The following is a 21,336-nucleotide window of genomic DNA, read 5'->3' on the forward strand; positions in this document are numbered from 1 at the left end:
TCCGGGATTATCAATTTAAATGAATGCACTGACTAATAAAGTAAATTGTTAAAACTTAAATTTGAGATTTTACTGGGGCACAGTAGATTTATAAAAAGGGTCTAGCGATGACGCCCCTGGTCAAAAGACTTAGTCAAATAATTAAGTTAATCAAATATAACTTCACATTTTCAATATTATTTTATACAATTTCTGTACATTTTGTTAAGAATAATTCTAACATGTTAGTATTTTATATGGCAAACATCTCTAGTCTGTCTACTCTTGCGGGTAAAGTAGCTGGAGTGGTATCACAGTTGTTTACACCAGGGGATAGAAACTAAACTGGGCCCGTGTCGACAGTGCTTGATGAATGAACTTCTAAGGCATGCTTTCCATCTGCTCTTTCGCAAAAGAAAAGAGACACGTTAGTACAGTAAGCTACTGCTATTAAATGGTGGTGGTGTGGAGAAGATATGCACAATGACTATGACTTCAAAAAGTAATAAATGATGATAATACTATTAAAAAGCCATTAACTCATATCATAATTAATCAATCATATATCATAAATGAACACCAAAACCACAAAATATTTTAAACCTACATAGGGCCCGGCAAGATCAGACGATACATTTGTCTGAATGTTTTTTTTTTTTTAATAAAAAACGTAATTTTGCTATAAGTAGCCTAAAAAAGTGTAATATTCAATTTTCCTAAAAAGTTACTTTATTTATACATTTTAACTGATCTTATCAGAGGTCTAATGCAGAGAAATCTTCATAAAACAAATTTTCCCAGTCTCCCCTAGATTGGATCAGAAATCTTCCACTGTGTAACCATTGAGTTAAGTGTGTAATTCTATGGCACTGTGTCAGGTCATTTGTCGCATATATAATACGTCATCTGCACGCACCATCATCATAAACTTTGGAGTTGGGGCTGTACCTATGGCTGTTCCTTCCTGATTAGAAACTCGTAGACGGGCTGTCTAGTTAGCTAGCTTACGTGATGAGAAGCAACATTATCTATTTGACCTGGTAGATATTTGCAGTCATCGTGAAATTGTTTCTGGACGTTTATTGTACATATCGGCTATGCCTATAATATCTTTTTTTAGTTTATTAGAAGCCATTTCAAATTGGTGTCAGTATCAAGAACTATCAAACGTTTGCGACCTTCGCATCTGTGGCAGAAATGTGTGTTAGTGAAAAGTACAACAGGAAACTCGTCTACTTAGTCTTTGTGAAATGTATTTTGGTTAATTAATGGGTGCAACATCTCGGGTAGTTTTGATCTTCGTCGTGTCGCTATGGTGCCCTCATTGGTGAATCTTTGTGCCAAGGAGGTAGTGAGTGATCACAGTTCTTCTGCGTCTTGGCTCAACTGTGTGCCCAGGGAATTGTACGGATCGTTACTGGATGCTGCATTCACTAACTGCCGCCCGCTCGCAGTCGGTGAACTGGTACAGCGATGGCCCGAACGAACTCTACGAGTCGGTGGCCGGAGGAGGGCAGGACAGAGTCCCCCAAATCGGCTTTGCGTCCAAGCTCTATTGCTCGCGGTTGTTCGGGGACTTTCAGACAAGAGGTAGGTTGCTCAACCTAAAGCCATCGTTTATTTTGGTCTGCTCACAACTCCAGTTGAATTTTGCTTTATCATGGCTACCTGTCGTAGCCTATCTACCTAATCCAGCATTGCCTATTTCCACTGTTAAACCTAAAGCTAATCCTGTTTTTACCTATATAATTAATCTAATCTGTTAAACCTATTTCATATTCTAAAACGATCAACGTTAAAGTTTGTCCCTTTTGAGATATAGTCACCCCATTGGGTTGCATGCATATTTTTGTAATCCTCAATCATACATTTACTAGCTAAATACATGCCCACGTGATCCCAGGTCTCATGTTTCATATGTATTCGTTGTAGTACGAGTATACAACAACCTCGGTATGTTTTGTTGTCGTGTAGGTGTGCTCTGCAGGCCCTGGACCTCTGTGGGCTGCAGTGTGAGGAAGGGGGAGTGGGAGACCCCATGGGTGGTTGGTCCCTCACGGTGGCTCTCTGCACCATGGCAGTGCAAGCCAGGGCTGGGGCTCAGAGAGCTCACCGGAAAGAGGGGGAACGGGAGCGAAAAAGAGTCCTGGCTATGGAGAGGGAGAAGGATGTGGTGAAACGAGAGAGGGGCTGGGGAAAGCGGGTTGGAGAGGAGAAGGAGGAACCAGGTGAGGAAGGTGGGCCAGGGGAATGGGTGAGAAACGTGCAGGAGGGGTCGGACACAGGAACGGGTCCAAGGGAGGAGGAGCGGACGACAGGGGTGAGGAGGAGGATGGAGATGGAGAGGAAACGGATGACGGGCGGCAAAGCTGTGGAGACTGAAGACCCGGAGCCAGACTGTGAGGTGTTGGTGAGGGTCCGTGCGGACCTCTTCATCAACGCCCGTTCCTGGGAGCGTGTGCGCATGGCGCTGGGCACGGCCGGACCCCTCAAGCTGCAGTGCCGCTACCTCCGCGTGGAGGAGCTCTCCGTGTCCAGCATCGGCACCCTGCTAGACCTGCTGCCCAGCCAGGGGGTCCTGGGTGTGGACATCCGCTACAGCTGCCTGGGCGTGGCCGGCCTGGCCCTGCTGCTGCCTCAGCTCTCCACCTTCTCCTCGCTCACCTCCCTCCGCCTGCATTACTGCAACCTGGATGTACGTCGGGACTTAGCCGGCCAGGAGGGTGCGCTGAGAGACATGTCTGACGGTCTGGGGCAGCTGGGGCAACTTCGCCGCCTCAGCCTCACCGCCCTACGGCTGCCTGGACACCTACGCATGCTTCTAAGGTAGGGCCATAGATAGAGAGCTTAGGCCAACTGTCAAAGAGCCGAGATGTTAAACGCTGACTATGATACTAACCGACTGTGTGTTTGATTCCACTGCCCTGTCTGGTGCAGCTCTCTGTCTCACCCTCTGGAAGTGTTGGAGCTGCCCTACCTGAGCCTGACCCCGGCCGACCTCTCCTATCTGTCCTGCAGCCCTCACGCTGCCACGCTGCAGCAGCTGGACCTCAGCGAGAACCGCCTGGACGAGAGCACCCTGCCCTCGCTGCGCCGCCTCCTGTCCCAGGCCTCCGGGGGCCTGCTGCACCTCTGCCTGAGCGGCTGCGGCCTCAACGACGGCCTGCTGGGGGCGCTGCTGCCCTCCCTGGGCTGCTGCCGGGCTCTGCGGAGCCTGGGACTGGCCTTGAACCCGCTCTCCCTGACGGGGCTGCTGGAGCTGGTGAGGACGGCCATCCGGTTGCCCTCCCTTAAGCAGCTCCTCTACCCCAACCCCCTGGAGGACTACCAGCCAGGGCTTCCTGCCCTGCCCTCCAGTGCCCAGCTGCTGGACTGGCCCCTGGAGGAGATGATGGAGGTGCACGAGGCCACCAGCCTGCGGCTTGAGAACATGCTGACGGAGAGTGGGCGCTCAGACCTCTTGCTCACCTGCGACTTGCTGAACTATGACAAAGACATGGTGGATTAGGGAGACGTTGTGGGAGGATCTCCTAGCTAGGTCACTAGTTGGTGGGTTAGAACCGCCTTCCCTCCTGTTGCAGTGCAATGGCCTCAAATATATTATTCAACCCAAATACTCTTTCAGTATGTCTGTTTCCTCTATTTAGCCATTTGAGCAAGCATGGTTTAGCTCACATTGGAGTGAATCTCATTTGGTTAGTATTCAATCCTTGTGATTTAAGCCTACTGTTGAAAAGATCATTTAACTGGACCAGAACATTCAGCAATAACAGAAAAAAAACAAGTCTCAAGCAGTGCATAGTACCAACCAACAAACCAGTTTACTTTACTTTGAGAATTGCAGAAATTGCGTATAAGGAACCGGTTGGTTCCAGATCCAAGGATCACGTTATTGGATATTCTCTATGAATACACAGAGGGGAAACATAGTTGGGATGGAGACAGCATCAGGCCTCCGATGGGTTAGGGTTACACTTTCTACACCCCTATGTGCTTTTGCGCCCATCACCAGCACTCCTCTACCCTTGGCACCAGTCCAAATAAATGTCAGGAGGAACGCCTCGCAAACCTGGTTACTCTGCATGTGTCAAACTGTTCAAACATGTGACCTGCCATTAGTGACGAGTGCTAACTCTGTTAGTGACAGCAGCTGGCTTTGCTAGTGCCCTTGAGGGATGTTTCATAGGTAAAATGATCTTTCAGATGGAAAAATCTGGAACACATGTTACATAGAGCACTTAACCAGTTGTTGGAAGGGGCAAGAGTAGATTTGTTGCAGTGAATGTACTGATATGATTTATGTTTGAGGTAAGCCTATTTTATGACTTTGTGCTTCAAAGGTTTCCTTAGTTATTCCAACTGCATTTTTGTTAAATTGTCTTTAAAACATTTTTTATTATTAGTAACATATTTTTCCAGGCTGCAATATATGTGGCTGAAATATATGTGGCTGCAATATATGTGGCTGCTATATGTTCAAATTGTACAAAGCGTCAGTCCACAATTTTTTTTAATTAAGTGTCATTAATGTTTAACTAATTAACTAATGTTTTGGGTTTTTCCATTCAATAAAAAGGTCTGTACAAGATCTGTTTTAATTTGCACCGGCGTCTCTCCTCAGTCTCTCTTTTTGTTGGGGCAGGTTTTTGTTGGCTTTGGAGGTCATGGACCTACCTTGGGTGCTGTATTATCTATAGTAATGCACCAAAGAGTGCTCTGGGACGAAGTAGCGTCGGGGCGAGGCCTTCAGGCAGTGCTCGTCCACGGGGAAGGGGAACAGGCTGATCCTTGGTAAGGGCAGCGTGAGGAAGGGAGGGAAGCCTAGCAGGAGGGGCCGCTGGGAGAGGGGCGGCAGGACGATGTCTGGAGGGAGAGGACACCAGGGGGAGACCGTTACAGTGATCGACTTCTGTTTAGCGTGTGGTGGTCAGTGGTACTTCATGACCTACCTGTTGTCCTGCGAGACCTGGTCATGCTGCGGGTCTCCCCGAGGCGAAGGATTGGCTGAGAGCTTTAAAGAACAAACACCCACAATAACACTGAGGCTGAACAGCGGTGGGATTAGATCATTCTCGAAGGGAGGAGGGTATGTTGTTGTTTACCTGCGGTATGGTGGAATGAGCACGGTGTCCTTGTTCCCCAGCGGAGGCGGAGGGACCTTGCGTTTCTCCTTCTCGACCCAGCCGAAGAAGTTGAGCACGTCAACGTGTCTGACGGGGAGCGCCGTTTCCGGAGCCTTGTTCTCCTGAAGACATGAGAGAAAGGGGGGGAAGGAGGAAAGAGGAGAGAAGGGTAGGAGAAGGAGACTTGCTTAGTGTCTTGACGGGCCAGAACATGTTGAGTTGGGGGATCTGTTGGCCTTGGCAGTCATCAACACCCCAACAGGCTCTCATATGCTCCTATTTTGAGGCGTTAGGGTCGGAGTGAAAGGACACTAGGCGCAGTAGACACCGGTACACCGCTGGGCGTAAGAGGGCAGGCATCTCATTTTCCCCTACACCTGCTCTCCTCTTTTATGGAATTTTTTTAAATGTGTGTAGGCTGCCGTGTGGACAACTTGATATACAAACCCCCATTTTTTTTTCCAAATCATTACATTTGATGAACAAATGACAACAGACAAGATGCTGTGAGAGAGTTTGTAGAAGGGCAAGGAATAACCAACATAATTCCATCTCATTTTTACCTTCCATTTAGCGGTCCAGGTCTCCAGCCAATCGGTGACCATCTTACGCAGGGCTTTACCTGGGTGGGGTTTGACCTGGAGCATGGCGTTCAAACCCTCCATCTCAGGCTTCAGCCAGCGGTCGGCCTCCTCCACCCCCATGACCTTCAGCAGACACTGCACCGTGTTCCTGTTCACAGACCACAAGAAGCGGGACTCCGCTTCCTTCACTTCTATTTCTACGGGATGTGTGCACACACCCCCCCACCCACACACACACAGAAAGACTCACTGGACACCCGGTTCCTTATTGGCTAACAGAACGAGTATTTCCTTAATGACGTCACAGCTCTCAGGACCCAGAAAAACCAACACATTCAGGATTTTACTGATCACTTGCTGCTCGTCACCTGACTGAAACACAGACACAGATCCAGGTTTAGAGAAAAACTGAAACAAGACATTTAAATAAAATAATAGTTATTAAGAGAACCATGTACCATTTTGGCTAAAGTGATTTTATGCAGATAGTCCACCAGGCCCTTTATGAGTCTGTCCAAGTCTTTTACTGCACACTGTCTATGCAGAATGACCAGTGCCTTCAAAACTCTCCTCTTGGTCTCTCCCTTGCAATTCTGCATGTGGTCCAACATCTGCATGGCGAAGACATCTGGACACAGAGATGGCGGAACACACTGCGCACAGACGCATGTTTTTAACTAAACTAAGCCTCATAAGAGAACTGTTTTAATCAGATTGAAATGCTTTTAAAGATCTACCTTGTGGTCTGGGTAAATGCCATTGAACCAGTCCTCCTCTAAAAATGGGTGGAGGAACTCAGGAATTGGCTGTGATGGAGTTGTGGGGGGAAGAGGTGGAGGGGGTGTTGGAACTTTGCGTGGAGCCGGCCGTGGGGCAGGGCTGGGTTTAGGGGGGAGCTGGGGCGGACAATGCCCCACCAGGTTGTTTTCCTGTCCCCCCTAAAACAAAGAAATAGGAAAACTGTATAGTATTCTAAACTGTATACATTTCTAAACCAGTCTTGATAATCTCTTAAGCGCCACTTTACCATCGGTGTGGAGGACACCTTTTTGACGGGAGGGGGAGGGAGGATTTCATCTTCGGGAGGAGTCTCTACGAGCCGCACGGGGGAGTCCAAGTCCAGGTCATAGTCATCCACAAGAAACTCCTCCTCTTCATCACTCTGTCAGAAAATGAAACCGAGTCCCACATTCAATCTAGCAACATCCCAAGGTGGCCGACATATTGAGGCCACATCCTCTCACCTGGTGGACCAGATCTTGCCTCATTTTGTAGGCTGTCCAGGGAATGACATCCTCCACCACCACGTGTGGCCACAGCTTCCCCGCCAGCACCGAGTTAGGGATGAACCCTGTGGCGTTGGTCTGGGCAGGGGCCGGCTCTGCCCCCAGCTCCTGGAAAGGGACAGAGACGGAGAGACAGAGTGACAGAGAGGTGTGGAAGAGAGCAAGAGAGAGAGAGAGAGAAGAAGTGAGAGAGGGGGCAGAAAGAGAGGGAGTGAGTGGAAGAGGAATAGCTTCACAAGGTATAAAAGCATAATGTCCTTAAGAACATGTAAGATCTATGTGTGCACAGAGACATGCCGGCTGTGCTGGTGACATGGCACCTTGGGGACGTCCTTATCCAGGGGTGTGGCCAGGCGGGGGCCGGGGAAGAAGCCCTCTTTGACGCTGGGAGATGTGAAAGGCGGGCATACAGGCGGCTTAGGAGGAAACAGGATGGCTTGCAGGTCGAACATGTCCTCATTACCGATCTGAAACCAGAACAAAGACCTCTTAGTATGGCAACTGACATTGCTGGACTGACTACTGAACACAGAAGGATTACAGATGCCTTTTGAAGGTGGGAATACCACAGAGTTGTATTCTGATTAAGGACTGTGAACATACTAGCAAGAAGTATGTGTGGTATGTGTCTGCTGAGAGTGGACACCTTGATATTGACAGGCTGGCTGTAGATGATGCTCATGTAGCGGTCAAAGGCTTCTTTCCTGGTGCGGTTTGTGGGACGATATTTCTTCTTCCTGCTCTGTACAGCCCCCTGCTGGAGGGAGGCCAGGTCGTTCTTCCTAGCCAGAAGGGCCTCATACTCCTATGAGAACAGGGGAGAAGAAAGACAAAGTGGAATGCACTATTTTCACTCTTATACTTTCTATGTTTCCCCCCTGTTCCCCCACCCCCACCCCCAAATCTACTTACTGGATCTCCGGTCTGGTCTTTCTTGCGCTTCTCTGGAATGTCAAGCTGCTCAGTCCTGATGGTGCAGATATTGATTTTTTAAGAGCAGTGTTTAGTGCAGTGTTTCTAGTGGTGTGTGCTTACCTCTTAAGGGTTAGGGACGACAACAGGGACTTACTTGCTTTTATTGGCCTTACTCAGGGTACGAGAGATGGGTACATCAGGAATAGGATCTGTGCACTTAGTGCAAAGGAGCTAAGGACAAGAAAAGATCAAATAACAAACAAATTCAAATGTCAAAGGCAGTTCTACTATCGTAGTTACGATGTCTTATCTATTTCTGGGAACCAATATCTCTCTCCTTCTCCCTAACCATCTTCCCACCTCTCACAGGGGGTGCACTAAACTCAGAATTCACTGTGAATTCACACTAAATTAACTGTACCCGAAGCTGGGAGTCGTTAGGCAGGAGCTTGGTGCAGGGGATCCGGTACAGATGGCCTCTTATGCCCAGGAGCAGGTCTCTTCTCTCCTCACAGTAGGCCAGACACTCAGCTTCCACATTCATCTGGAGGGCCCTGGAGGGACACCACACTCCAGCTCAAACAAGCACCAACCCCTCTGCTGTGGTTTGGTTTTTCTTGAACTGCTTTCGGATAACGTGAACAGAAGGGTGGAGATGGTGATAGCCGGTACCTAATGAGCCGGTTTTCTTCATCCCAGATTCGAATGGTGCCGTCTCGACTGCTGGAGGCGAACACCCGGAGCTGAGGGCACACACAGAGCCCTGCGAGAGAACAAGAGGACAAGCACACACGCGCACAAGCTTCAAAGTCACAACACTCCCAAATCTCATATCTGATTTGGGAGTTTGATGATACAGTCGCTCATCACAGAAAACCTGTCCCATGATCCCACCTGTGAAACAGTCGTTGTGGTCGTCGCTGGGCGGGTGGTCCAGACGGCTCTTGTTGGGCAGGTTGAACTGCACCAGGCTGTAGGTGGCAGAGTCGGGCAGCTCAAAGGCCAGGGCCAGTAGGGGCCCCAGCAGGGCCAGGTGGAGGGGGTACTGAATGCAGAACAGGTTCAGGTGCAGACAGAGGCAGTCCTGGGCGTAGGGAAACACCCTCCACACCAGCACAGCCTTGTCCTCTCCTGCGGGAGGGGGGGGTGTGTGGAGATGTGTGTGTGTGTGTGTTTGTGGAGATGGGTGTGTGTGTGTGTTTGTGGAGATGGGTGTGTGGAGATGTGCGTGTGTGGAGATGTGTGTGTGTGTGTGGAGAGGGGTGAAGGGCAGGGGGTACAGTGATCATCTTCAACTTTGCTATCAGAGAGAATTCTTTGTTAAATATGGACATGGAATTGGTTGTTTCTAACTAAAAGGTAATGATGAGTAGTATTGTCTCTGCAGTGTATATTTAAAACAAAATAGGCATAATCAAATCCAAATGCATCCGTCAGTGATCAGAATCCCACAATCCAAATGAGCCTCAGGGTCGGTTACCTGTGGTGACGACGGAGCTGTTCTCTGGGTCTGCCTGGATGCAGGTGATCTTCTGGCCGTTGTGTGCGGGCGTCCTGTACTGCAGCTGGCCGGACTGGAGCGTTAGCACGCTCACACAGCCACCACTGTGGCCCTGCATCACTAGGAACCTGTCAGCAAGCACATGCTTGATCTTGTTAGCCTACGGGTTAACTTTGACCAGACTGTGTTATCCTGGGGATAATCTTCACCAGCCCAGGTTAAGCTTAGCCCGGGGATAGCTTAGCAGTATTTTCTGTGGACTAGGCATGATCAGTGGGATAATACCTGTTGGCAGCATCTTGCGTAGTATTGCCGGGTGCTAGTAGTGTAGATGTGCAAAAACACAAAGATATATTCATTCATATTCAAGAGAATCACTCACTTGTTCTTAGGGTCGAGGAGATGCTTCTTGTTGTGAGGCTTCTGGCCTCTCTTCTCCTGCAGGCTCCTCCACTCACTCAGGACTCGCTGGTCGTCGGCCACACAGTGGTACAGCACCAGGCAGGAGGCAGGACCCGGCCCCGCCAGGCCCTGACCCCCCTCCCCATCCGCCTGCTCCTCCCTGTGCCACGGCCCCTGGCCCCTCCCCTCCCACTCCTCCAGCTGCGTGGCTGGATTGGTCAGCGTGCTGGCGCAGATCACCGTCCCCGCCTCGGTCAGCACCAGCAGGGTCTCCTTGGGCAGGCAGTAGTCGGCCCACCTCACCCTACGCGCCGCCCGAAAGGAGGTGAGGACCGCCCCCGTCTGCCCCGCCACCAGGGTGACGTCCCGGTCGCCGCTGACGCAGAGGACCCGGGTAGGGTAGGGCTGGGGGAAGGATGACACCTTGATCTGGCGGACCGGCCCGTTGGCTTCTCCCCCCAGCTGGCAGTGTGGGGTGTAGAGAGTGCTCATGGCCCAGAAGTCCACTCCCTTCTGGGAGAATGTGTAGAAGGTGTCGCCCTTGCTGGGGCCCCCCATGGCCAGAGGGGGGTCATGTCCCTGGATGGAGACACTCTGGACCTGGTCCCCTTCCTCTAAGCTCCAGCAGCGCAGGGTCTTGTCCAAAGAGGCAGACAGCAGCAGGCCAGACTGAGGGCACCAGATCATGGAGGTCACCACATCTGTACACATGTAAATCGACAATAAAGTCAAGTGAGGAACACAATAATAACAACACGTAAAATAACATGCCGATCAAAATGAGACAGAAGATGACCATGGAATAGATAGAAATAGGTGGTGGGGCAGTTAGTCATGAGCTAACCAGTGTGTCCTACAAAGGCCATGAGAAGCTCCCAGTTGGCATCCCACACTCTGATGGAGATATCTTTGGAGGCGATGACCACAAGGTCCAGAAGACAACAGTACACCAAGGCAGTAATATCCCTGAAAAACAGCATCCCAAAACATAGCTTGACTCGGCACAAAAAAACATAGATCCCACTAAATACTACACAATACACACACTCCCACACACCGCATATGCAGGTTCCTCTTGTGTTCCAAGACTCTTCCAGCGGTGAGGTCCACCACCACCACACTTCTACTGTACGCAACGAACGCCCGGTGGTGTGTGTCGGGGCCTGGGGCCGCCAGCGCCAGCTGGCTGAACGCAGCGTGGCGTCCCAGACCCTCCACCACCCTCACCCTGCACACCATGTGCGTCAGGCCCCACACGCACACGTTGCCCGTCCCTGCCGTCACTAGCTCCAGGCTCTGCTCTGTGACCTGGCACGCGCTCACATCCAGGGGCTCCACAGCCTCCATCAGAGGCTGCAGGTCACTGTCCAGCAGGGTGAGGACAGCCCCGGGGCCCCAGCCCACTACGTTCCCAGGCACGTGGGTGGAGGTCAGGCCCTTGTAAGGGATGGAGATGGGGGAGGGTGGGGGGTCACGTAGGCCCCCGTTAGGGCTGTACATGCAGACCGTGCCGCCTCTGTGGAGACTAAGGAACCCGGAAGCACCCTCTCCGTAGGTCATTTGTTGTACTGGATTGTCACAGGGGAAATGACGCAAGTGTGTAAGGCCATGGATGAGGACGGAGGGTTTGAATTCTGAGGGTCTGAGCTGAGAGAGATGGAAAGACGGAGCAGGAGAGATGGAGAGAAAGGTCAAAGCATAGCATCATGATTTACAAAGGCTGTGTAGGCTCCGCCAAATAGTCAATATTGGAATGGGGTATTTTTGCTAGGAACCATCCAAAACAAAGTAATAATGAGAAGTTAGAATTTGTGTTTAAAGGCTTAGCTTATTTGACCAATAAACATAGCTTTATTTTTTCTTACCTTGTCCATGTTTTTCTTCATTTCTGTGTTGAGCTTGTTCCACATCTTCTTTGCAGGAGTTTTTCCCTCACCTGAACTCATGTTCCCGTTTATCGAGAGCGGGGGGCGCCTACCCTCCCCAACTGCCCCCGCCGTGTCCCCTGTAGTGGGGCGGGGGCTGACAGCTGCTGTTCTGCCCTCCATGCTGTTCTCACAATATTCTTCAGTTTTCTCCCCAACTAAACGGGAGGCCGTTCTCAGAACCTGCATCAAGGCCTCTTCCTTTTCCTCTTTTTTGTGTTTGGACATTTTGCATGCCCTGTCCTCCTAACTCTGTTTCAGCAGTTTGGGGATATGCAGATTGTTACGCACCCATGGCTGTATGGTCTCTAGGGGATCTGGGGAAACATAAAATCAAAAGATATCAGAATTCCTGTCCAAGAGGCAAACATTTTTTAGAGATACATTGTTGAACTACAAGATAACAAACCTTTGGTTTGGACAACAAAATGCAGCAGCAGCAAAAACAACAACATTTGAAACAAAGATTTGCCAAAGGAATAGGATCCTAAATTACTGCAATATATCCTTTAAACTTCAGAATGTATTTTATTTTTCTCCAGAGGGTATTGTTCCAACCACCAACAGTAAAGGGCATGCTATTGACAAAAGGTTCGCCCATTCATTGACATAAACAATGTGAAGAGATTAGAACATGTAAATCACTGTGACTTGCTTTCCGTGTCCATAGAAACATGTTTGTACAGAAGCCTATATAAAAACCTGACATTTTAGAGGTAATCTTGCCAAACTCGAGAGAATTACATCGAAATGTATAACCATGCCAATTAAAAATATTATATCTGCCTATTTTATAGATTTTGAATTTATTAGACTAGATTCGAACAATGTTTGCGAGTAGCTTTTCTGAACTTGCAGCGTGTCCCTCAGATGGAATGTTCCAAAACTGTGTGACGTTTAAACGAAAATCAACGGAAATAAAGACAAGTTTTCATCAAGGGTTCAGACCTTGTAAAACCAACAAACTTAATATTATCTTAAACATCATACACATACAATACAAAAACAGTTGAAATACCTAATTAAGCTGGTTCAAGCCCATTCAATTATTAAAAGCACTAGCTAGAAGCAGAAGCTACTGACCATGACCATTGCCACATCCTTTCTTCAACGATAGACATACCAAAGAGACTGTTGTCAGCGGAGCTACACAACACTTGCTTGCCAACTTTTCTTTCGTGCACGTTGTAAAATATTTTAGACTTGGACATAATACTGTTCGTTGCTAGGGAACGGACCCGGTAGGGGAGATTGGAGTGGTAGGCTACAGCCCTGTTCGGGTAACAGAGGAAAGACGCAGAACATATGACCATGTCTTTATTTAATGTATGACAAAAACCTGTAACATTATAAATACATTTCATAGGAGACAAAATTGATCTATACATAACTCAAAACCTATTTACAATGTACCCTTTATTTATGGCTTACTCTTACAGATAAACATGTCTTTCTTTGGTGATAAAAGCGTCTGCTAAATGAATACATGTAAATGATTAAAAAAAGGCTATTTACAGCCTGAATGTGTGTATTTCAGTTTTTTTTTGTCAAATTACTTCTTTTTTTTATAGGCATGAGCATACAAAGACATACATTTATTTAATTCCATTTGATCAAAAACATAGTAACAACAAAATGTTATGTTTATTGCTTATTTCTGATGATCTACGGAGGTAGGCTTATAATACAAATCTGTTAAACTATGTGGTCAACACTTATAGTACATAAACACTGTTATATCTGAGTTGATTAACAATCATTCGGACCATATTAAATGTTTGATCTTAAAATGAATTGTGTTTCTCATTCAATTCATATCTGCAAATAGTAGTAGTTGAAAAAAATGAATTTGAGTGCAAACCCAGTTAGAAGTAGAACTTCTAATCTAAGAAAACTTCCTCTTTCAAACTCTGAAGCTTTCCCAGATCTGCAGAATCTGGCACTGTGAATCGTTTACTGAAATACTGCATTTCTATCTTCCCTGACTGTCGTGCTAATGCTATTCCTGAAAACGTGTTCTGCTTTGAAGAGTCGCCAAACGCTGCCATTGCCGTAACCCTGTGAAAAAAGAAAGAGGAACTTATCAAACCAAAACATCAAAAGATTTCACTAGTGACGAAGGGGACATGTTTTTAATGTTGGGACGTGTCAATGAAAAAGCATCAGGTAAATGGGCTCTAAACCTAACCTCAAATCTCTTTTACATCCCTCACACGTTTCAAACCTGCACCCCAAACCAAAAACATCATGGCCACTTCCTTTACAAAGAGGATGTAATCAGAAAGACCACGCCCTCAAAGCTACCTGTCGGCGTCAGTCTTTTCTGTGACGACAGGCTCAAAGTCTGTCTCCAGGAGGTCCCATATGTGGAGGTTGGATGTGGCGTCCAGCACACAGAAGACGGCTGCTCGGGTCTGGGCCCACTGGACCGAGACCACAGGGTCCCCTGCCGTGTTGCCTGTCCACTCAAGAACAGGCTGCTCACTGGCCACAGTGTGGAGTCGGACACTGCCGTCCCCACAGCCAACCTGGAACACACCCAGGATACGATACAACACATCGATAAGCAACACAATCATTACTTTAAATTGCAGCATGTACAGTGGTCAATGCATATTTGATCAAATCATAGGCAGCAAATACCTTAGGCATTAGCCACACAGTAAATGTTATGTGATAACTGGGTATTTCAAAGGGGTAGAATACAAATTGAGAGCAATTGGGGTATATGTGGTGTGGCATACAAAACCAAACCAACCAGAAAAAAGGTTTCTTCAAAAGGAGAGAAATCGATGGAAGTGACATCAACAGGTCTGGCTCCGACCATTTTAGGTCTGTAGAACTTTGGAGGGGCCTGCAGTCCGTGACTGGTTCCATGGTTCACAACTCCCTAAAATAGGATGAACCCTTTTATTCAGTTAATTGTGATGTGATAATGGACAGTTGTAGATAGCAGCACACCATGTACAGTATTGAATGTTTAGCATACACCCAGGACAGTGATTTGAGAAACAACAGTTGTGTGAGAATGTTCTCACCATGTTAGTGCCAATAAAGAAATGACTGGGATCAGAGGGCAGGAATTTTACGAGAAGGGCTTGTGGAGGGCTTGTTTTAATGGCATCTCGTGCTGACTTTCTAGAAAGAAAGAAAAAGACAGATTAAAAGGAGAGAGATTGACAGAGACCATCTGGATCAAGACAGGTCATATTGATCCCCAAACTCCTGCCTTGGGACACGGTGTCATTGCCATCACACAAACACTCGTCCACATTTACCACCGACATGTCAGGTCAAAGGGGGAGAGACGACGACGCCGCCAACAACAACAACAGTCTGGCCGCACTAGACAACAAACAAGATCGTATGACCCACAGAGACACAGCTGTGCCCACACTTTGTGGATATTTCTGTCACGGTGGCTGGCAGTGACGTACGATACGGGGATATATGTATCTGTCTCACCTCTCACTGGTGAGGAGCGTGGAACTGTGGAGCAATTTCACTTTGCCGCCTGGCCTGAGCCCTGCGGGACGGAGACACGAGACACCATTAGAACCACGTTAGGGGTGGACAACTTCAAAGGAAAAAATTGCAATAACTGTAAGTCACCCAAGTCTGTCTGTGAACCTGCTTCATTGGTTTTAGGGAGCTCCAGCACCACCTGTGGGACAGAAAGGGTGATTAAATTGTGGCTGTAAAGTTACTGATAACAGAGCAAGACTGGTTTCAGTCAATAATAAATTTAAAAAAAGAAATAACAAGGACAATAATTATGCGGACACATGTCGACACAAATGTTATTTATACATACCCATAGATTCAAAACTCCATTTTCGTCAAGTGATGCCAACTGGAATGACAATCCTGATGACTCTTGAGTAGCAAAACAAAAGAAAGGCATTATCAATCATTATTATGCAGTAAGAATACGTCACAGCACATGAAGTCATTCCTAGCATCAGTCTCATTGTACCTTCGTCGCTGCCCAACAGGGGGAGCTCTGGCCCCCCGCCCTGGGACACGGCGGCAGGCACCACCTCCACGGAGCTCACCGAGGACATGTGACCCGAGGCTGCCAGCACTGCATCTGCGATGACAGGTTGACGGAGGACGTGATATCAACACACACTGAATGAACCCAGCCTGTTAAACACGAGACCAGCCTCTGGGACATCCAGAGACGAGCATTCTAAGAAATGAGCTGCGAGAGAAAACCTCCCTCCCGAAAAAGGACTCGCAGAAGCCGAGAGCCACCTAATCCTACATGTCATCTAAATAGTGATTTTATTCCTGGAAATACACATTGAAGATGCAGACATAGGACACAAGCCATGTCCTACGACACAAGCTATGACACAAGCCTCAGGCTGGGGTCATGACCTGACTCATCACTGACCTGTAGAGAAGGTTGGCTGGCGGAGGGTCCAGTCGATATCCCCTATCCTGAGGGTGTGGTGGTCCCCGGCGTGCTCCCGCAGGTCCCACAGCACCACGGAGCCCACGGACGTTCCGGCAAACACCAGCGTGGCTTTACCTGGGCTGAAGCAGCAGCTACGCACCTGGGAGGTGAAGAGAGAACATGCTAGAAGGTTAGCTTAGCCAATTAAAGTGAGAAAGTAATCCTGGGTTTTAAAGCTTGAATAATGCAAGGAAGCGTGTCTTTTTCATATCGAGAACCAAGGTATATCCTGCTCATGGCCTGAGATAGGAAACGAGTCTCGGCCATATCTTTATTACAGTGTACTACACATCTGCAATGTGCCCCAACTACATATGATGAACTTTCCAGACTCCACACTACTGTGAGCACCTCTGACTCGTAGACCAGGATCTTCTGAGGGCGGGAGGGCTCCCAGATGTTCCAGATGCAGATGATGGTCTTGCTGTCCAGACGCACGGCGCTGGGCTTCTGGATGGGGCTGTGGACGGACAGCACGGTCTGTGTCTGGACCTGGGAGAAGTGCACCAGGCTGATGGGACGACCTGTGGGTGGGGTGGGGAGGGGTGACGAGGGGTGGGAGGTTGGGGTGGGGTGGGGGGTGTTGAAAGCACGAAGCAGTAACTGGCTGAATCAGATTGTTGTTGGGTAAGATGCTTGATTGTTTGGGTAAAGACGAATAAAGTAAATTAATCTCATTTCCTGTTTTGCTTTTGAGAACAGTGACCTATATATATTTTGTTTCATTCATCAGTGCAATACATCAAAGTAGGATGAGAGCTATTAGATCATGTTTGTCTAAGGACTTTCCCCGACAGATAAATGTGTGATAATACATTCGACTCTGAGGGGGTGAGGTGATGACATACCATGGAGAAATGGCAACCTGGTGTTGAGCTGTAAGCAGCCATCACTGAAGGACTGGAGGGTATCAGCTTGGGACCTCAGCTTCTTGAGTGACTGTCTCTCTGCTCTGTCCTCCTCCAGAAGAACAGCCACCACCTACACACAACACACAACAGTGTCTGGCTGACTGCTGGCGTAGCAGAAAGGTTTCCCACCGATCCAAGGACAGAGTCGTCATATACCTGGGAGGCCGAGCGTAGGAACGTCGCCAGGCGCTGGGAGTCGACGTTCATCTTAGTTGTGGACTGTGAGTCTTCTTGAGAAAGGGTGGGACCTGGACAATGACAATGAACACCGTCACACTCTGAACTTAGAAAAAGAGCTTTTGAAAGGAAAGCCTTATGTCTAGCTGTCTTCTCACCTCCACAAACAGCGTTCCATTCTGCAGGGTGCTGTGTCCACTTCTCGCTATTTTCCAACTCTTCAGTTTGGATGCCTCGGTCGGTGTTGTCTTCATTACATTGAACATAAGCCTGGTCAGAAAGCATAAGATATATCGGTTTATCCTCGGAAGTACTCATGAAGAAAAAATGGGAGGAAAAAAAAGCAACCAAACCTGTTTGGTGTTGGTCGTCCCAAAACTTTTGATGTACATGTCGTACTCGTTTACAGGTGGCAGGTCAAGGAGGGAGAAGGTGATGGAGTAGTCCAAGTCAATGAGGCGGAGCAGCTCTGCACTGCGCTTTCTGTGGTATGGATACACACGCGTGAACAAAGGTGAGAGAGATATCTTAAGAGGCCTCAGAAAGCACACTAAATTATGGAAATGTTCGAAATAAAAATGGCTGCCCTTGGTACCACTCGGACCTACTTCTGCTGGCAGGCGACTTTCTTGTTGACCTCACGGTGTTTTGCGGCCACAAAGTCGATGAATTTCCCCTGCTGAGGGAGCGTTTCAGAACCTGCGAGTGTGCGATAAAAAGAAACCAAGTCTGATGCAGTTGATGGACCTACGCGACACATTACCAAAATCGATTCAGTTCTGCAAAAATGGAATGAGGGGTGGAAAGGATAGCGTGTGCATTTTAAAAGTCACCTTTAGAGAGCAAAGTCTATCATCTTGCTAATCCCCTATGAGATAATACAGATCCCAAATCCCTATCCTGAAAATAGCAATCAACATTTCCATCCTATACCTCCGGTCTTACTGGGTCTCTCCTCCTCCTCCTCTGGGCTAAGCCTCGTCTGGACGGAGCCCACTCTCTCGTTCTCTTCTTTCATGGCTCTCTGGATGGCTTCTATCTGCTCCCTCCTTTGCGGGTTCAGTTCTTCCCTCTCTTCCCTCTCCTCTCTCTCTTCTTCCTGGCTGTGGGTCTGCTTCTCCTCTTCCTCACCGCCGCTCTCACTCCCATCCTCGAAATCCTCCTCGTAATCCTACAATGAGAGAACAAACTCATGAGTCTGGAATAGACGCCATTCTGTTCCAACATCTCTACACAGAATGTTTAAGTGGCCGTCAATGGGCTTGATAATGCACTCACCATTTTCTCGAAACGCAATCCAGTAAGAGCATGCACAATTTGTGATGAAACAGAACAAAAATCTATTGAAATAACCTATATTGTGTGTGTTAATGTGCAAGAGCTACCTTTCCTATTCAGCATCTCAACGAAGATATTTGCCATATTCGTACCTCAAAGTCTTCTTCATAGTCCTGAGCATCACCATCATGATCAGGTTGGCTCTCTGTTTGAGGATCCTGCTTTTCAACCTGCAAATTCAGTCCATTTTACCATCTGAAGAACAGTCAATCACAGTACAGTATGTGTTTACAGACTCCAATCCTTATAAATAATGCCATGCAGAAAGCTGGGACATAGGAAGTAGTGGCAAGTGATGAAGGCATGTGCAGGCATAGGTCAAAAAAAGCAAACAATGAACGCAAAAGAGAGAAAGTAGAACGCTGTGGTCCAACACTTTCTCACAACAAGTGTTGTACAGAATACATGTTTACATAACCTATATAGTTTATTTAAGAATTAGTCCTCAATGAAAACCCCACTGTCCATCTAAAACTGCTTCCTGAAAGCATCCATGCTGTGTACACATGCTGGCAGAGGAAAGAACGGCCATAAGGAAAATCCTCTTTTCAAAATAACTTACGGGCTCTTCTGTGTCACTTAATTCTTTCTGACTAGACCTCCACACAGATTCTGATTGCCCCAGTACTTCCTGGGTTACAAAGAGGAAACACACAGATGAGGCATACCAATTGTTCTGTATGGTATGGAAAACATCCATTGACATATGTGAGTTGTACACCAATGCCATATTGTGAGATTATCACCCGTGCCTTATCACCAATGTTGTCAAGGTTTTTGCACCCCCAAAAAAACATTACACATTTTAAACAGAAAATTCAGTATGGGGTTAACCCCTAAAGAACCAAGAACTAACAGGTAACCAACCTTTGTTTCCACATTTTCTCTCTTTTCCTTGGGGTCTTGATGGCTTCTCTTGTCTTTGCTCCTCTCAGTGATCTCCCTCTTGGGGTCCACCTCCTCTCTGCGCCTTCGCTCTCTGCGCCTATCCCTCTCGGCCCCCTCTCCGTCGGCACGGTGACGATCCTCGGAAGACTTGTGATCCCTGCGTGCCACCTCTCTGGAGTCACCGTCACGTCTCCGGCTTTCTGCTACATCCTATCAGGAAGAACGACTGCTGATGTGAAGGAAGCAAAGTCTAGAAATGGGCTTTTATGATTCTGAAGTAGCCTGCCAGTGTTCAAGACACTCACGGGTGGTGCAGTCTCCCTGTGTCTCCTTTCTCTCTCCTCTTTCTCTTTTCTACGGTGCTCCCTGTATTCTGAAATGAAAGCAGCACAACCAATTTGTTGTAATTTCAAGATCTAGTCGGCTGGTCATGTTTTCGGTAAAGTGTACCATTACTCGTCTCCCGTAACTTTACCTTTGTCCTCCTTTTGTACAGTACGCTCTCTGTCTGAGTGTCTCTCTCTCCTTTCTCTATCCTTCCGTTTGTCATGGTATTCACTTTCTTTGAGATGTTCTCGATCCTTGTGCCCATCTCTCCTGTCGCTTTCCTGCCGTCGGTCCCTATCTTTCCTTTCAATACTTTGTTCGTCCTCTCTCCTTTTTTCCCTCTCCTCTCTTCGTCTCTCCCTATCTCTCTCCTCAGCCCCTTTCTCTCTGTCTCTTTGCTTGTATCTCTCTCTATCCTTGGTTCTATCCTTGTCCTTCTCACTCTCTTGTGCCCTTTCCTTCTCTCTGTCTCTGTTTTCCTTCTCTCCTCTATGATGTATTTTGTCGCTACTTTCTCTGCCCCCATCCTGGTATTTGCTACCATCAACCACTTTATCCTTCTCTCTTTTCCTCTCCTTCTCTCTCTCCTCCCTGTCACCTATCCTGTCGTTCGAACGCTCTTTCCTTCGATCCAGATGTCGGTCTTTCTCTCTGTTTTTTCTTTCTTGAGTGCTCTCCTTTTCTCTCTGCTTGTCTCTTTCTCTCCTGGCCTCTCTCTCTGGGTCTCGTGGGCGTCTCTCCAGAGAATCGCCACCCCTGTGTTGTCTCTCATACTCCTCTCGCCTCCTGCCATGGTCCTCCTCACGTCCCCCACCCTAACAAGAAATGCTTGTTTGTTAATTGCAGCAATACCATAAGAAGCATTGTGTACATTAAGAATGGTTCATAAAATTACAGGAATAATTACGTGAATTGAAAACAAGAGTCATGCTTTATAATACCCGTATATGTTTCCTTAGGTCATCTGCCTTCCAAGTATCTTCCCTAGTTATTTTCTAAAAAAAATATATATGCATGTCCATAGTTAGCGAGCAAAGTTAGTAAACCAGGTGAATAAATAAAAATACATTTGGCAGTTGGCCAGTTTCACAGTTACATGGCTAGCTCTAGTTCTACAGTACATACTGGAATTAGTTGGCTAGGAGCTAACATTTCTTGGCTAATGTAGCTATTAAACAAGCTAACGGTGTACTCACGCACACAATACTTTTTACATTTAGTTACTACGCTACCTTCTCTTGATGCATACTACTACTTGTACTTCAATCCTCAAAAAGTAATGTGAATGATGTTAAATATAGAAAGCTTCGCTAGCTATGATGTTGTAGCAACTCCATGATAGCAAATGCTGTCTGCGCAAGCGCATTTGGCTGAAACTAAGGTAAATGCGTCATGTCATCTTGACAACAGGATTCTTAAAAGATAGAAGAACGAACCATGACAGCAACAACAGATGACCATGGAGACAGCCTAGATCAAGCAATGCCAGAATAATCAAACATGTTAGGAATAGGCTCC

At 47.5% G+C, this 21,336-nt stretch overlaps 3 protein-coding genes across 5 annotated transcripts; 1 reads left to right on the forward strand and 2 right to left on the reverse strand.

The window, feature by feature from the left end:
- Positions 1-889: 889 nt before the first annotated feature.
- si:ch73-174h16.4 (leucine-rich repeat-containing protein 14) lies at positions 890-4,583 on the forward strand. The gene is made up of 3 exons (XM_047024034.1): positions 890-1,569; positions 1,954-2,805; positions 2,917-4,583. The coding sequence occupies exons 1-3, from the start codon at positions 1,292-1,294 to the stop codon at positions 3,485-3,487; spliced, it is 1,701 nt and encodes a 566-aa protein (XP_046879990.1). The 5' UTR covers positions 890-1,291; the 3' UTR covers positions 3,488-4,583.
- An 80-nt stretch (positions 4,584-4,663) lies between these two features.
- On the reverse strand, positions 4,664-12,866 carry wdr97 (WD repeat domain 97). Its single transcript, XM_047024033.1, has 22 exons — positions 12,799-12,866; positions 11,656-12,032; positions 10,848-11,437; positions 10,635-10,756; positions 9,771-10,491; positions 9,368-9,516; positions 8,782-9,018; positions 8,560-8,650; positions 8,309-8,441; positions 8,042-8,118; positions 7,885-7,939; positions 7,619-7,777; positions 7,293-7,439; positions 6,931-7,080; positions 6,714-6,848; positions 6,424-6,624; positions 6,145-6,339; positions 5,937-6,058; positions 5,666-5,834; positions 5,082-5,224; positions 4,929-4,990; positions 4,664-4,842 (listed from the first exon to the last, which is right to left on the reverse strand). Exons 2-22 carry the CDS (start codon positions 11,941-11,943, stop codon positions 4,667-4,669), a joined length of 4,122 nt encoding a protein of 1,373 aa, XP_046879989.1. The 5' UTR covers positions 11,944-12,032; positions 12,799-12,866; the 3' UTR covers positions 4,664-4,666.
- Positions 12,867-13,031: 165 nt separating this feature from the next.
- Positions 13,032-21,179, reverse strand: dync2i1 (dynein 2 intermediate chain 1). Of its 3 annotated transcripts, none has more exons than XM_047024178.1 (23): positions 21,051-21,179; positions 20,760-20,813; positions 19,967-20,633; positions 19,797-19,864; positions 19,471-19,701; positions 19,166-19,234; positions 18,696-18,773; positions 18,199-18,436; positions 17,874-17,964; positions 17,619-17,748; positions 17,424-17,535; positions 17,245-17,336; positions 17,026-17,158; positions 16,529-16,701; positions 16,115-16,277; positions 15,692-15,805; positions 15,530-15,591; positions 15,328-15,379; positions 15,181-15,241; positions 14,754-14,853; positions 14,474-14,605; positions 14,020-14,243; positions 13,032-13,773 (listed from the first exon to the last, which is right to left on the reverse strand). In XM_047024178.1, exons 1-23 carry the CDS (start codon positions 21,063-21,065, stop codon positions 13,596-13,598), a joined length of 3,237 nt encoding a protein of 1,078 aa, XP_046880134.1. In that variant the 5' UTR covers positions 21,066-21,179; the 3' UTR covers positions 13,032-13,595. The 3 variants fall into 3 exon arrangements, with proteins under 3 accessions (XP_046880134.1, XP_046880135.1, XP_046880136.1); XM_047024179.1 differs by having other exon boundaries at positions 18,211-18,436; positions 21,051-21,173; XM_047024180.1 differs by having other exon boundaries at positions 15,346-15,379; positions 21,051-21,173.
- Between the last annotated feature and the right edge of the window lie 157 nt (positions 21,180-21,336).

Source organism: Hypomesus transpacificus, chromosome 8 (genome assembly GCF_021917145.1).
Source record: "Hypomesus transpacificus isolate Combined female chromosome 8, fHypTra1, whole genome shotgun sequence".
NCBI classification, from domain to species: Eukaryota; Metazoa; Chordata; class Actinopteri; order Osmeriformes; family Osmeridae; genus Hypomesus; species Hypomesus transpacificus.

Excerpts from the sequence above, each read along its gene's own strand:
- si:ch73-174h16.4 (XM_047024034.1), top strand. The coding sequence starts at position 1,292 with ATGGTGCCCTCATTGGTGAATCTTTGTGCCAAGGAGGTAGTGAGTGAT. Across the intron at positions 1,570-1,953 it reads CGGGGACTTTCAGACAAGAG|GTGTGCTCTGCAGGCCCTGG; the intron begins GTAGGTTGCTCA and ends GTTGTCGTGTAG. Across the intron at positions 2,806-2,916 it reads CACCTACGCATGCTTCTAAG|CTCTCTGTCTCACCCTCTGG; the intron begins GTAGGGCCATAG and ends TGTCTGGTGCAG.
- wdr97 (XM_047024033.1), bottom strand. The coding sequence starts at position 11,943 with ATGTCCAAACACAAAAAAGAGGAAAAGGAAGAGGCCTTGATGCAGGTT. Across the intron at positions 7,778-7,884 it reads AAGACCAGACCGGAGATCCA|GAGTATGAGGCCCTTCTGGC; the intron begins GTAAGTAGATTT and ends CTGTTCTCATAG. Across the intron at positions 6,625-6,713 it reads AGGTGTCCTCCACACCGATG|GGGGGACAGGAAAACAACCT; the intron begins GTAAAGTGGCGC and ends TCTTTGTTTTAG.
- dync2i1 (XM_047024178.1), bottom strand. Across the intron at positions 19,865-19,966 it reads TGTACAAAAGGAGGACAAAG|AATACAGGGAGCACCGTAGA; the intron begins GTAAAGTTACGG and ends CTTTCATTTCAG. Across the intron at positions 15,806-16,114 it reads CCAGCCAACCTTCTCTACAG|ATGCAGTGCTGGCAGCCTCG; the intron begins GTCAGTGATGAG and ends CTGTCATCGCAG.